The sequence below is a fragment of the Lathyrus oleraceus genome, chromosome 1, assembly GCF_024323335.1.
Source record: "Lathyrus oleraceus cultivar Zhongwan6 chromosome 1, CAAS_Psat_ZW6_1.0, whole genome shotgun sequence".
NCBI classification, from domain to species: domain Eukaryota; kingdom Viridiplantae; phylum Streptophyta; class Magnoliopsida; order Fabales; family Fabaceae; genus Lathyrus; species Lathyrus oleraceus.
Window position 1 is genome coordinate 120,563,194 of NC_066579.1, and position 15,509 is coordinate 120,578,702.

The 15,509-nt window shown below is 35.0% G+C and overlaps 1 protein-coding gene across 6 annotated transcripts; it reads left to right on the forward strand.

The window, feature by feature from the left end:
- The first annotated feature begins 4,040 nt into the window (after positions 1-4,040).
- On the forward strand, positions 4,041-10,677 carry LOC127121124 (disease resistance protein RPV1). Of its 6 annotated transcripts, none has more exons than XM_051051745.1 (9): positions 4,041-4,363; positions 4,460-4,979; positions 5,070-6,168; positions 6,442-6,711; positions 7,351-8,151; positions 8,914-9,458; positions 9,672-9,781; positions 9,878-9,981; positions 10,085-10,677. In XM_051051745.1, the coding sequence occupies exons 1-6, from the start codon at positions 4,291-4,293 to the stop codon at positions 9,442-9,444; spliced, it is 3,294 nt and encodes a 1,097-aa protein (XP_050907702.1). In that variant the 5' UTR covers positions 4,041-4,290; the 3' UTR covers positions 9,445-9,458; positions 9,672-9,781; positions 9,878-9,981; positions 10,085-10,677. The 6 variants fall into 6 exon arrangements, with proteins under 6 accessions (XP_050907702.1, XP_050907690.1, XP_050907679.1 ...); XM_051051733.1 differs by having other exon boundaries at positions 9,886-9,981; XM_051051722.1 differs by having other exon boundaries at positions 4,043-4,363; positions 8,914-9,567.
- Positions 10,678-15,509: the final 4,832 nt, after the last annotated feature.

Here is a 15,509-nt window from a genome sequence, read left to right on the forward strand (position 1 = left end):
TTACTCACGATGGGCGAAGCACACAGAGGAACAGTTGCAAACATCGCGACATACGTAAGTTTTTTCTTATACTTCTTTTTTATGTTTCATCTCCACCAACCCCATTTTATTTTGAAATACCGACTTAGTCAAGTGTTACATTATTTCTATTATAGGAGGTCTCAAGGTTTCGTACTCGAGTCCACGAATTTGTCCCAATGGACCCGATGATTCAACCTTATGTTGAACTCGCCGGTTTTGGTCACCTTAGCAAAATTATGTCTTGGTCTATAGATAACAAGTTCATTCTAGCCTTATGCGAAAGATGGAGGCCAGAGACACACACATTTTGGTTTCCAACCGGTGAGTGTACCGTGACGTTAGAAGACGTCTACATGCTTTTAGGACTACGAATTGAAGGCAAAGCTGTTAATGGTAAGACCAACTTTCCAAATTCAATTTGCATGGAGCTTTTAAACACTGATTTGTTAGATGATAATACTAGGGGACAAGGTATACTACTTTCACGCCTAAAGTCATATTATAATAGTTTTTATTTAGATGAGCATTCTACCGAAGATGCTCGAATCATCAAAACTAGGTGTTACATTATGTTGTTACTAGGATCCTTTTTATTTCCCGAAGGTAGTGGTTCTAGCATGCATATTATGTACTTACCTTTACTTAGACATATAGATAGAATAGGTAGTTATAGTTGGGGATCCGCATGTCTAGCCTATCTCTATAGTTCTTTGTGCAAAAACTCCCACAAAGATACTTCTACATTTTCTGGATGTGCTGTTTTGCTACAAGCATGGGGATGGTCAAGACTACCGTCTCTAGCACCGGTCAATAACAACCCCTTCACTTTTCCATATGCAAAAAAGTAAGTTGTTTAAATTGCTATATCTTTACTTCCTTCCTTACAGTTTATTACCCATAACTAATTTATTTTAACTTTTTTGTGTAGATGGTCGGCACGCGGTATGAATTACAGCAGATGTCCGAGACACTGTATTACTCAATATCGCAACCTGTTGGATCACCTTCGACCGGCAGACGTAAGCAAAATAATTTCATTATTTCTTCATATTATGTTGACTTTTTCTACATTCATTTAAATACTATCGTCTTTAACATTTCAGTTCATTTGGCGTCCATACCTCAATATGGATCATGAGCATCAGATCAACCCTGAAGACGCAGCCGTATGGACAACATGCACACCGATAATACGGTTTACAACAGTGGAGCTGCACAACACCGATCGTGTGAAGCTGCAGTTTGGTATGGTCCAGAATATCCCAGATCCCCCGGCTAGCCTAGGAGAATGGCATATGCGTAAAGTGAACGACCAATGGAACTACAACCCTTGGCAAACCTTTGCAAGATCAGAGTGTCGCAAGTGGAAGCACCGTCATGACCATGTCTTAACTGACGCAGTCATGCCAAATGAGGTAAAACCAAGTCGTACTTATATGGCTTGGTATAGATCAGTTGGATTTCAATTCATCGCCGATGATATGTACCTCTACGACCCACGCCAGACAAGTTACACACAAGAAGGATCAACATCTAACCCCCAACAACATTCTCAGCCCGGTTACTCACAACCACCTATCCGACAAACTTTCCGTTCCACAAACACACAAACATACAACCAAAACATGCCATTCACCCAACCCCATAACCAAGAACATCCCCCATACCACCACCAACAAATGGACCATCAACCTTCGACCGAACATCGCTTCGCACCCACACCATCACCCTACCAAAGTCGCCTTACCCAAAACACTAACCGCCCCATCACCTACCGTAGCCAAGAACCCCAAACATCACAATACCAAAACATCCCACAACCATATCTCTTCCAAACACCCCAACAACCTTTCCAACCTTTCCTAGACCCATCATTGTCACCCATGTCCCCCTTCAACCGTCCCGGTCGCCCATCCATGAGTCAACCACACCCCAACTTCTCTGGCATGGGTCATGAGCTCAGCTACGCTGGTACACCATCATTGAATACTGAAGACTATGCTGAGTTGGCTGAATACCTCAACGGATCTTCTCCTATAGGAGGTAATGACGCTCCTGGACCATCAGATGAACAAACACCGGTGCAGAATCGTCAACGTGGGTTAGGGCCAAGGGTTAGGGTAGCTAGGGGATGTGGGACCGGAGGTCGGTTAGGTGATCCCGGTCATCACCATTAGGATTCTTTGTGTAAAATCCAAATTTTATTAATATCAATTCGTATTATGTCAAATTTATCTTTGTGTAAACTCCAAACATTAGGTTTCTTTCATAATTATAAAATAAACACATATCATAATACAAAAAATTTATAGGTCAGAAACCCTAATTCAAGGACTTGTTATTGTTATGTTGAAGGGCTTGAATTTGGTCCCTTTTGGCAAAATTCACATACACTCATTTTGACAGAAACCCTAATTTTGGGTCAAGTTCGCAGGGACCTAACTCACTCATTTTTAATTATTTTGAGGTGGGACCAAGTGCATTGTAAAATTTAAGATGTCTAGTTCAAATGTTATGTTGGACAAAAATTCATATTCCTAAAAGAAACACATGCAATAATACAAAACATTATCGGTCAGATAACAGATAAAATGTCAAAGAGTCCAAGTTCAGGTGCCCATACCTTTCTCATAAAAATTGCAAATGATGCAAAACTTTAGTCCAAATTCATTATCTTGAAAAGATCTACAACTTTTATGTTGAAGGTTTTGTCATTTGAGACTTTTATCATTCAAACTAAAGGGCTTGAAGTTGGTCCCTTTTGGCAAAATTCACATACACTCATTTTGACAGAAACCCTAATTTTGGGTCAAGTTCGCAGGGACCTAACTCATTCATTTTTAATTATTTTGAGGTGGGACCAAGTGCATTGTAAAATTTAAGATGTCTAGTTCAAATGTTATGTTGGACAAAAATTCATATTCCTAAAAGAAACACATGCAATAATACAAAACATTATCGGTCAGATAACAGATAAAATGTCAAAGAGTCCAAGTTCAGGTGCCCATACCTTTCTCATAAAAATTGAAAATGATGCAAAACTTTAGTCCAAATTCATTGTCTTGAAAAGATCTACAACTTTTATGTTGAAGGTTTTGTCATTTGAGCCTTTTATCATTCAAACTAAAGGGCTTGAAGTTGGTCCCTTTTGGCAAAATTCACATACACTCATTTTGACAGAAACCCTAATTTTGGGTCAAGTTCGCAGGGACCTAACTCACTCATTTTTAATTATTTTGAGATGGGACCAAGTGCATTGGAAAATTTAAGATGTCTAGTTCAAATGTTATGTTGGACAAAAATTCATATTCCTAAAAGAAACACATGCAATAATACAAAACATTATCGGTCAGATAACAGTTAAAAAACTCAGAAGTCCAACTTCAACTGCCCATAACTTTCTCAAAAAAAATCCAAATGATGCAAAATTTATATCCAAATTCATTGTCTTGAAAAGATATACAACTTTCATGTTGGAAGTTTTTTCATTTGAGGCTTTTTTAAGGGAAGCGCCAATTGGATTGGCGCCCCCTCTTAAAAATTACACATAGGCGCCAATTGGATTGGCTAGGGCAGGTGCCCTAGCCAATCCAATTGGCGCCTCCTTGCAATTTTTAAGAGGGGGCGCCAATCCAATTGGCGCCTGCCTCTAAAAGTGGGGTATATTGGGAATTTTTTTGAAAACTGGGTTATTTTGGGAATTTCTTCGAAAATGTGGGTTATCTCCGTAAATTTGCCGCAATTTTTAATAGTGGTGTTTTGTTCTTTACTCATACATTTTATAATTTTTTTTTATTTCTCGTTAACATATTCGTACCTTGATTTTTTTAAATGCCGTATTCTATACCGGTCCGAGTATCTGTACCGGATACCGTACCCGTACCGGACCCGTAGCTATACATGATAGGAGTATGAGTATGGTGAATAAGAAAAAGTCTATTCAATGCTCCCTAAGTGTGAAAAGAGCAACCATGTAATGTTTTTCAAAAAGAATGAGTCAAACTTATGAGAATTTGTCCTTTGTGACGCCACTCCCCAAATTTTCTCATTTCTAACTTGTTTCCACCTATATTCCTCTATAACCATCACATTTGCCTGTTGACCCAAGACGGTAACCGTGACGACTTTAAACTTCACACAATTGCTTATCTTTTCCCTCTTTTTAATTTTCTTTCTTTCTGAAATTGATCGCTACTTTGGGTTTTTAACCCGTTTATACAAAGGTTTCGCCCTCGCCTTTTCTTTTCCGCCGTTATCCGATCCATTAAAATGGAGAATGAAAAGCCTTCCTCATCCTCATCAAAGTTGGGGTTTCCAACTATGGAACAAGGTGATTTGCCAGGTGAACAATAGTTAATTTAATTTACTTTAATTTTGCATTTCATGAATTCATTTTGAAGTCGAACATTTATTGATTCTCTTTCTTGCTGTATTTTAGAGATAGTTAATGAGCCGGAACCGGAACTGGTACGGAAACCTGAACACGTATGGATCCATGACGTGTTCTTAAGTTTCAGAGGAGAAGATACTCGTGCTTGCTTCACTTCACATCTCTACACCGCTCTTCAGAATGCAGGAATTAAGGTTTTTATTGACGATAATGACCTTCAAAGAGGAGATCACATTTCACTATCATTATCACTAGCAATCCAGCAGTCTCAGATTGCTATAATTGTTTTCTCTATAAATTATGCTGATTCACGATGGTGTCTAGATGAATTGGAAAAAATAATGGAGTGTCGTAGAGCCATAGGGCAGGTAGTTGTGCCAGTGTTTTACCATCTAGATCCCTCTGAAGTGCGAAATCAGAGGGGTGAATTTGGAGTAGCTTTTCAACGGCTTTTGTATAAAATTACAAACGAGGTAGAGATTAATCGGGCATGGAAGTTGGTGATAAGTTGGAGAGACGCCCTTCGTGAGGCAGCTAGCATCGCCGGCTTTGTAATACTAAACTCCAAGTATAATTTTCTTACTCAAACTTCCCCTCTACTTTTGATATATATCAACATGTATTTGTGTATACATATCTATACATTCTATTTGTGTAGGAATGAAAGTGAAGATATCAAAAGAATTGTTGACAAAGTTTCACATTTACTCAACAAGACAGACTTGTTCGTTGCCCTTAATCCTGTGGGAGTTGAATCTCGAGTGCAAGAGGTCATTCAACTTCTACCCATTCAATCAAATGAAGTTCTATTTCTAGGGATGTGGGGCATGGGGGGAATTGGTAAAACAACCATTGCAAAAGCCATTTACAATAAAATTGGCCGCAATTTTGAAGGTAGGAGCTTCATTTCAAATCTTAGGGAAAACGGGAAGAATATTGCTGGACTAGTGGGTTTCCAAGAGCAACTTCTGTATGATATTTTCAAAGAAACGACAATTAAAATACCAAACATTGAGTCAGGAATAAACACATTAAAGCATAAACTTTGCCGTAAGAAAGTACTTATTGTACTTGATGATGTGAATTCGTTAGACCAACTGAAAACTTTCTGTGGAAGTCGTAAATGGTTTGGTCCAGGGAGTATAATAATCATCACATCGAGAGATATGCTTTTACTTAGAGGGAGAGTTCACATTATATACAAAATGTCAACAATGAATGAAAGTGAATCAATTGAACTTTTTAGTTGGAATGCATTCATGCAAGCGTGTCCTAAGAGAGGTTTTGTTAACATTTCCAAAAACGTAGTTGAATATTCTGGGGGATTGCCGCTAGCTCTCGAAGTCCTTGGGTCTAATTTGCTTAATAAGATGAAATCCGAGTGGGAACTTGTATTGGAGAAACTCAAAAGAATTCCCAATAGTGAAGTGCATAAGAAGTTAAGAATAAGTTATGATGGTTTAGATGATGATGATGAGAAAGAAATATTTCTTGACATAGCTTGTTTCTTTATTGGGATGGACAAAAATGATGTTATACTTGTATTGAATGACTGTGGACGTTCTGCAGAAGTTGGAATAAGCATCCTTGTTGAGCGTAGCCTTGTGACTATCGATGATAAGAACATGATTGGAATGCATGATTTGGTGCGAGATATGGGAAGAGAAATCGTCCGTGAGGAATCACCAAGGGAGCCTGAAAAACGTAGCAGGTTGTGGTTTCACGAGGATGTGATAGACATATTATCAAGACAAAGCGTAAGAACTTAATAAACTATTCTTTTATTTATTTTTTAATTATGAATTTGCAACATCTAAAGCTAGAAGTTAAAAGAAACATTTATAATTGTACACATCTATTTATTTTGTTGATTATCATGATATCATCGAAAATTTGTTTGGTTGTGAATTTGTTTGTGCTTCTTACTTCTAGCTGGTAACAAATGAATGGTTTCAAGGCAAATTTTATACCTGTATTGTTAGTTAATTTTTTTTGTGTGTTTTGGCGTTTTGGTCCATTATATTTGATAGGGAAAAAAATGTGTTATGGGACTGGCTTTGAAGCTGCCTAGTGCAAATGCAAAATGTTTTAGCACCAAAGCATTTCAGAAGATGAAAAGGCTCAAATTGCTTCAACTTGCTGAAGTAAAATTTGATGGAGATTTTGAATATGTTTCAAGAGATCTAAGATGGCTGTCATGGAATGGATTAAGTCACATACCTACAAACTTCCATCTAGAAAATTTGGTTTCTATTGAGTTAGAGAACAATAATGTCGAACTTCTATGGAATAAGACTCTGGTATTATTTTTTATTTTATTTGAAGTTATTATATTATCACTATTTATGATTTAAATTTAAAGATAAAAAGAACGGCCTTTCATAGTAATAATTAAATTTTTAGTCCTTGTTGTGATAATGGAATTTTTTTAAGCATTTAACAATATATAATTGGAGTGTAAGGAAGTTTTATGTTAAGCATGAATAAAAAATTCCAAATTAAATTTCCTTGATATTAAGTTTACATATAAAATGGGTTTTATCTATATAGTTAGTGTACACCATGAAAGCTACTACAACTACTGTAGGTCAAACATATAATTGAAAATTTACTACCTAAATGTTGTGCAAAAATTTTGATATATCAAAAAGAAGGGGCAAAAATGGTTGCTTTTTATACTATTTGATTAAAGAAACTTTAAATTTATGAACTCTCAAGAAGAATTCTTAGACACGGGTTAATAATTTATGCAACATTATATGCCGAAATTTGCCTTGTTTTAAAGATTTTCCATTGATATTGAACTTTTAAAAAATTACCTTGGACTAATGTAAATGTTTTATTTTCCGTTTTTATGATTTGTGATATATTGTAATTCTTTCCATTTGCTTTTTGAAGTCTCTTTCCTAAGTTCCTCATTAATATTTATGTTTTTGCAGAGGATGGAGAAGCTAAAAATTCTCAATCTTAGTCATTCTCACCATCTCACCCAAAGCCCTGACTTTTCAAACATGCCTAATCTTGAAAAGATAGTACTCAAAGATTGTCCATTGTTGTCTGAGGTTTCTCCTACCATTGGACATCTCAGTAAAATTCTTTTGATAGATTTAGAAGACTGTATTAGCTTATGTAGCCTCCCAAGAAGCATCTATAAGTTGAAATCTCTGAAAACTCTCATTCTTTCGGGTTGTTTAAAGATTGAAAAGTTGGAAGAAGACTTGAAACAAATGGAATCTTCATCCAGAGTGCCCTTTTCAGTGATAGGGTCCAAAAGCATTGGATATATTTCTCTGTGGAGCTATGAAGGATTTTCACATAATCTGTTTCCATCTATAATTTGGTCTTGGATGTCACCAACAAATAATCTCCCATCCCAATTTCAAACTTCTACTATCATACCACCTCTCGTTGTTTTAGATGTACCACATAGTAGTTCCCAGGAACTATCATCAATTTCTAAGTACCTTCCAAGTCTTAGAAGTCTTTGGGTGGAGTGCAAATCTGAAGATCAACTTGCTTTACAAACTAAAATAATTTTGAATGCTTTATATGCCACAGTTTCTAAGGATTTGGAATCAACTGCAACTACATCACAAGTATCAAATAGTAGTACTCGTACATTAATTCAATGTTGTAGTCAAGTGCATGTTTCGGGATCAAAACATTGGTTGAAGTCTATTTTCATTCAAATGGGAGTGAATTGCCAAGTCACCAATGGTTTGAAAGAGAAAATTTTACAGGTTTGACACACTCTCTATGTTAACCCTTTTTTATTTTTATTTCTTTTTTGAAGATTTGGTGTCCGGCTTTGTACCGACTAATTCAAGGGGACCAATCTCACCGTCCATTAGCGGGGGTCATACCCACCATACATTATATTTGTCTTAATGCATATCACCCCATACATTTGAATTCTTTTAGTGTAAGTCTACAACAATACATTTAAGTGTATACAATTATTTTCTATAGGTTTAACCCATTCATGAAAATTGAAATGATGAAATCCTTAACATAATTACTTTTAAATTGTCTTCCAAATTTTGCTATTTGCTGTTGATAACTTGCATGAGACATGTACAAGCATGTGGAAGAATTATAGTCTTTACACCTTTTCAAGATCTCTTATTTTACAAGCAATCCGTGAATATGAGTTTGGCTTTTGGTAGAATAGTGATGTCATTTGTATGAACTTTGTTTTATATGAAATAACTGTTGCAAACTTGCAGCTTTCAAAGAGCGATTTTTAGAAAGTGGTACAATTTGTCATTCTCTTTATCTTCCCTCACTATTATTTTGGTTGGTGTGAAATTTGTAAGTGGAACTAATAGTCTCTTTTATGAATCCAAGCAAATATTTATGTGTAACTAATTTCAAAGCAATTAACAACTAAAATATGATTAATTATCTTATGAGGGAAATTATATCTCCAATGGTTGAATAAATGATAAGGTGATATTAAAATACTTTTCAATTAAGTTTTGAGCCTACATTTTCTCTTACAGAATATGGATGTCAATGGGAGCGAAGGTTGTTTGTTCCCCGGTGATAGTTATCCAGATTGGTTAACCTTTAATTCTGAAGGTTCCTCGGTAGATTTTACAGTCCCTCAAGTGGATGGGCGTAACTTGAAGACAATGATGTGTATCATCTATACTTCCACCCCAGATAACATAACAACATACGGCCTTAAAAATGTGTTGGTAAACAATTACACAAAGGCCACCATTCAGCTCTATAAGGGAGAGGCACTAGTCTCCTTTGAAGATGAAGAGAGTCGGAGAGTAGTATCAAGTTTAGAACCCGGTAACAAAGTGGAGGTCGTGTTTGTTTTTGAGAACAGTGTCATTGTGAAGAAGATAGCAGTTTATCTTGTATACGATAAACCAACTAAGAAGATATATCATTTACCAGATTTGAATGCCATTGCTTGTAGTGATGATGAAAATGAATGCTCTACCATGAGATTTCATACTCAAGAAGAGCCTTCATATGACTTCAATCAGAATAGAAAGAAGAAAAATCGAGTGGAATGAATCAATGGAAACTGGTAAATATTGTTCATGCACAAATTCTACCTTACTCTACATTTTTCTAACTCAGAGGCTTGCTGCATACTTAGTCTTTCACACTGCAAATTCCACATTATCGGAAAACTGGTAAATATTGTTCATACACAAATGATAATAATTAGTTATATTTGCAGAGCTCTCTTTCACTTTATGTTTCTACCTAAATGTTTTGATAAAATAATTTTGCTTAGACCTTGTGCGGGAAGAATGCATTGCAAAAATGATGCCGGTATCATTTGTTGATCTCAGCTCTGATGGGTCTGGTCAAATTCTGTCCGAACTTATTAAGGACACGCTTCAGGTAAGTTTGACTTTACTGTGTATGTTTTAGATAGCATAACTCAAACATTGCAACTCTCTTTCAAGTTAATGATGGGGATGACCTTTCTCATGAAAGAAATACAGATTCCCTTTGGTGGAGGGACCTCATAGCTCTCGGGAGTAATGTGGCAGTAGGGACTGATTGGTTTCATGATGGAATTGCTTGTAAAATTGGTGCAGGTAACTCCATTCTGATTTGGAAACATCGATGGATTGGCTCAAGAACTTTAGAGGAGCCCGTTCCCATCTGTTTCTAATCTGTCTGTTTTGAAAACTGGTTTAGTGCAGGATATGTTTTCCTCATCCTCATCGAATAACAGTTGGCACATCCACTGCAGACCAGAAATTATGCAGATTGAAGCTAGAATGCAGCTGGAAGAATTGTACTGTATTCTGCTTGATGTTCGGCTGGAGCAGTGTCGTGAGGACCGGTTTGTGTGGCTGCATAATTCTGATGGAATTTACTCAGTAAACGGGTATGCCTGCCCAATTTAGATCCGTCTCGCAAAAGCCCACAAAAAAAATGGGATGGGGTGGGGCGGGCATACTTGAGGATGCGGCCTAAAATCTTTGCCCGTCCTGCACTAAATGTGAGGGGCGGGCCCGTGGGCATTGCACCTTTTAGGTCTAAAAATACAAAGATTCATGTAATTACGTGTCTGTGAGAAAAGCGGGGCGGAACGGGCACATTTGAGAGTGCGGACTTAAACTCTTGGTCCGTCCCGCACTTTAAAACGGACATGTCTAACGGATCGGACCCGTTTTGTTATCCCTACTTATGAATACACAAATTTAAACACACAATTGTATGAGTGTCACAGAGATATCATATTACATCTCTTTTATTATAAATTAATTATCACCCAGTTAATTTCATTTTATGTTATGTAGGCTTTTTTAAACAAAATAAACTTCTGCCTATTGTGAAATTTGGTGCTTAAAAAACTTTATCAAATGGCAAGAAAATTTATCATCTATCTCTTTTGACTGTTGCTATGCCTGAGTAACAAACATTAGACTGACCTACTTATTTTCCCTTACTTTTTTTGGTCAAGTTGTTTTCCCATATTTAAATTGTAAGTAGAATGGTTCAAATAATTTTAATTTTATATTGTTTGATGTGGTTTTTAAATTTCGACTTTTTTTTCTGTGAGCAATCTAATTACAAAAATTTATTATCCACTTGTGTTCTTCTTTGGGATAAAATTGAAAATTTATTAGAAAAGAATTAGATTTCATATTTGCGTTTATAAATTCACTATTTTGTCTACTTTCATTACACATCATGTCTTTATAAATTTCAAAAACATCTTTAAAGTAATGTTTTAAAAATCAGATCGGATATCGAACCAATGAAATTTGTGGATTAAGATTCAACTGGTTAAACCTACGGTCGAACTGTTTATTAAATAAATTAATAATATAAAATTAAATTTCATAAATTTACACATAATCATATCTTCACAACTTAATAAAACAAATATTTTAAAAATCCATTACAAATTTAATCTAATAATATCAATAATACATATAATAACATAACATAATTCTACTTCATTTAAGAATAATTTGACCAAATTAAAGAATTACAATAAAATAAATTAAGCTAATTCAAACCAAAATTAAAATAATAGAATATAATAACTAAAATAAAGTTCAAACAATTAAGAATACCTAAACTAAATAAGATAGAATATTAAAAATAAATAATACAATATACTCGCTATGTACCACAATGACCACCATTTCACACATATTAAGAAAAAAAAGAATAAATGAAAGAGAGAATGATATTTTTACTAAAATATCATTTTCATGTTTTGAGAATGGTGAACGTAAAATTTCTTAAAGGGTAAAATTGAAAAAAATGCGTTGAAAATTGAAATGAGTCATTAATTTTGGAACACCTTTTTATTTCAAAATAGGTCACTCATTGTGGGACGGAGGGAGTACTTCATTATACAACAAAAAAAACGAATTTGAGTTGAACTACGATAAATAAGTTTTAATTGACAACAACAAACAATATTGACTTGAACGACAATCAATATTGAGTTGGATATCGTGACTATGTTTGAAAGAGACTGTATGGGGATGGTGGAGTATGGTTGAAAGAAAAACTATAATGGAGTGACGGAATTTAGAAGTTGGTATGGTTGTAAAAAAACATGGATTTTTTTTGTGATTGAGAATGTATGTTAAATTTTGATATTGACATATTAAAATTAAAAAAAATAGCCAATTTGATGCATTTTTTTGAATCGGTCGGTTTTACAAAACTGACTCTTGTTCTTTGGTTCGAATAGTTTTGGACGGTTCAATTTGGTTTTTTCGATTTTATTCCGGTTTTGACCCACTAGCGGTTTTGAAAGGTTGACCCAACCGGATTCATCCCCGGTCCAACTAATTGAACCAACCGGTTCGGTCCGGTCTTTAAAACATTACTTTATAATCCAAATTTTAAAATCTGGACGCACGAAATACAAAAGAAACTCTCTAAAAAAACAAGCCAAATTAAAGGTAAAAAAATATGTCCAAATTTTGAATTTGGGATGCACAACTTTCGAATATTGAAATCTCGATGCACCCCAAGAACCATGCAAAATAAAGTTTAAAAATGTCTAGATTTGAAATCCAGTTTCACCTTGCAGATATTGAAATTCGAACGCGTTCATTTAAGTATTCACGCTCAAACATTTCCCCTTTCTTTCCTTTTCTTTTCATCAATGTTGTAAACAAGGAAAACATAGCTTATTAGTGTCTATTTATGTTCCAACATTTTTCACTTTTTCTCTCAACTTCTACTCCACTACATTCAAGCTAAACATATCTCTTGGCTTTTACGCCTCTACATTCAAGCCAAAAACATGCATCTCTCACATTTGCTAAGTTTTTTATTTCCTTGCTTTTTTTTTATTTGTGATGCATCCAATTCTTAATTTGGTTATTTGTATGGTACGTTAGATTATATGCAATAGAGTTGTTATATTTGTTTTGTCCTAATTCTATTTGGTATGAATTTTGAATATTTGAGGCTTAGGGTGCATGTGCTTTGTTCCTGATTTAGGTTCTTGCAATCCGAATTTTGAAATCCAGACCATTAATTTGGATAACAAAATTTAGATTTCTCTATTTAGCATTTTGTTTTTTTAATTTGATTTCCTAATACATTGTTTCTGCTTATTTGATTAAAATATGCATTTTATTGTTTAATTATAGGAAAAATGGCCGACGACCAACATAGATACACGCATGGTAGAGTGGTCGGACATGCTTCAGTGTGCTGGAAGAAAGTTAGATCGTCGCGTCCCACATTTAGAGATTGTCATGTGGTGCTGAGGGATTGTCTTCTCGGATTCATGTATCTCCAGCTCATTATAAAACATTTGATGCCCCGTACATGATGTTGTACATGCACATGAAGCACATGTTGCACTTGGACCTAATGCTGCCACACTTGATAGTTTTTCGAGGGGCCCCTTAAACCTTTCACTACTTCCTCTATAAGCAAACCATGTTGCTAGACACGTGTTAGAGGGAGAGGTAGCAAAAATATTTAATTATTCTTTTAAATATTTGTATTATAATAATTGAATTGTCTAAAGATGGTGTATTTATTTGTGCGGTACCGTGAGACATTGAAATGTGTAAACCAAAGTAGAAAGGTATCAAAGTTGTTGCAGTCAAATGAACCATGGTTTCAGGATGTCTTGCACATATTTGGATTGGCGGACTAAATATGGTTGTATTGATCATGCTTTATTGTCTGAATTTATTGAGAGATGGCACACAGAGACATCTTCATTTCATCTTCTGATTAGTGAGATGATCATCACAGTTGGTGATGTATCATGCCTCATACATCTTCTGATCACATGGAGATTATTAGATCATTCTAGAATCACTAAACCTAAGGCACTCTACCTGATGGTGACATATTCATGAGCTGATCCGCGTATAGACCAAGAGAAGATAAATGACACTAGAGGATGTCATGATATATTTTCATTCTTTGTGAAAAATTATGCGACCACTTGAAAGAAGTTGTGGGTGATGATCACTACTACAAATAATACATTTCATGACAAAGTTTTCATCTAAACCAAAGAAAATATGAGGTAAAAAATGACCTGAAACGCGCCATTTTATTTTTTATTTTAAAAAAGTTTTATATTATCCCTCAGTTTTATATAAAACTGGCAGGTTATGTAGATCAGGATTTGAGCTTCAATTCCCAACTCCTGCAAATTTATGCTTTATTTAGAATCAAAATTTCACCTTTATTTTATAAATCATCTTATACCTCGGTTTTTTTAGATAACCGACATTATAAGTTGATGAATAGTTTATTTAAATAAATTAAAGGCAACTTTAATGCTGCTTAGGTCTTGGACTTCTTCAATAACTGTGACCTTTATATTAAACTTCTTAGGTAGAGATCTGAGGATTTTTCTGGCCAACTTTTCTTGAAACATTTTCTCTCCTAATACAAAAGAAGTGTTGGCAATGTCATGTAGTCTGATGTTGAAGTCAGAGATGAATTCATCTTCCTTCATTCTCAGATTCTCAAACTTTATTGTAAGGAGATGCAACCTTGACATACAAACTTTGGATGTCCCTTCATGTGAAATTTTGAGAATCTCTCATGCTTCTTTGCCTTCAGTACATGTGTTAATCAATCTAAACATGTTCTTGCCCATACCATTGAAAATATCATTCAAGGCCTTAGAGGTTTCAAGAACTTCATCATCTTCAACATTAGTCCAATTAGCTTCAGGCTCTAAGGTCGATGTTCCATCTTGAGAGGTGATCACAAGGTGTTTCCAACCTTTTATAGCAACCTTCTATGTTTTATTTTCCATGGATTTGAGAAAAGCAACCATTTTGGAATTCCAATAATCATAGCTGGTATCATTAAAGAAATGTGGTCTATTGATTGATCCTTCATCCTTAATGTCGTCCATTTAAACAAAAAATATATTTCTTGGAGCTCACAAAAACAGAATAGGGTCTATGCTCTAACACCAATTGAAATCATGTTATTAAGGAGACAAATATTGGACATAATGTCTGAGACAATTGTGCACAACTTGATGATAACAGTTTGACAACAACTATGAAATAAAACAAAAAGCAAATAAATAACATAATAGAATTGGTAAGCTATTTAGGTGCAATGTTACCTACGTCGGGGGGGGGGGGGGGGGGGGGGGGCTTCCAACCCAAAGAGGGAAATCCATTATCAATAAATTAGTACAAAGTGTCTTAGATGTACAATCCTTGTTCATTGCCCCTCTTCTTAATTCTACCAGTGTATTTCTATTTAGGACTCCCCCTAAATATGAGACCCGCTCACTTTTTCCTAATCACTAATCCTAGTGATCAATACAATAATCAGAATATTAAATGTTTGAATTACAACTTAACTATCAAATCAATCTTTATACCTTTAGATTTGAATGCAGACACTAGAGTGGTGCACAAACAATAACACAAACAGATGACTCAAAATAGAAACCCTAACACAAAAATTCTTCAATACTTGCACACACTTCAAACGTTAGGTTTTAGTATGCTTAAATAGCAATGCAACTTCTGGGATTTTCTTCAATGAACATAAGATTTGGCCACATCCATATTTGTAGAGGATTATGTTTTGATTTATTTTTCAAAAACCTCAAACAAATTTTTTTGATTTGTTTTGATTT

Coding starts and splice junctions, on each gene's coding strand:
- LOC127121124 (XM_051051745.1), top strand. CDS start 4,291: ATGGAGAATGAAAAGCCTTCCTCATCCTCATCAAAGTTGGGGTTTCCA. Junction 4,364..4,459: donor GGAACAAGGTGATTTGCCAG/GTGAACAATAGT, acceptor GCTGTATTTTAG/AGATAGTTAATGAGCCGGAA. Junction 6,712..7,350: donor TTCTATGGAATAAGACTCTG/GTATTATTTTTT, acceptor ATGTTTTTGCAG/AGGATGGAGAAGCTAAAAAT.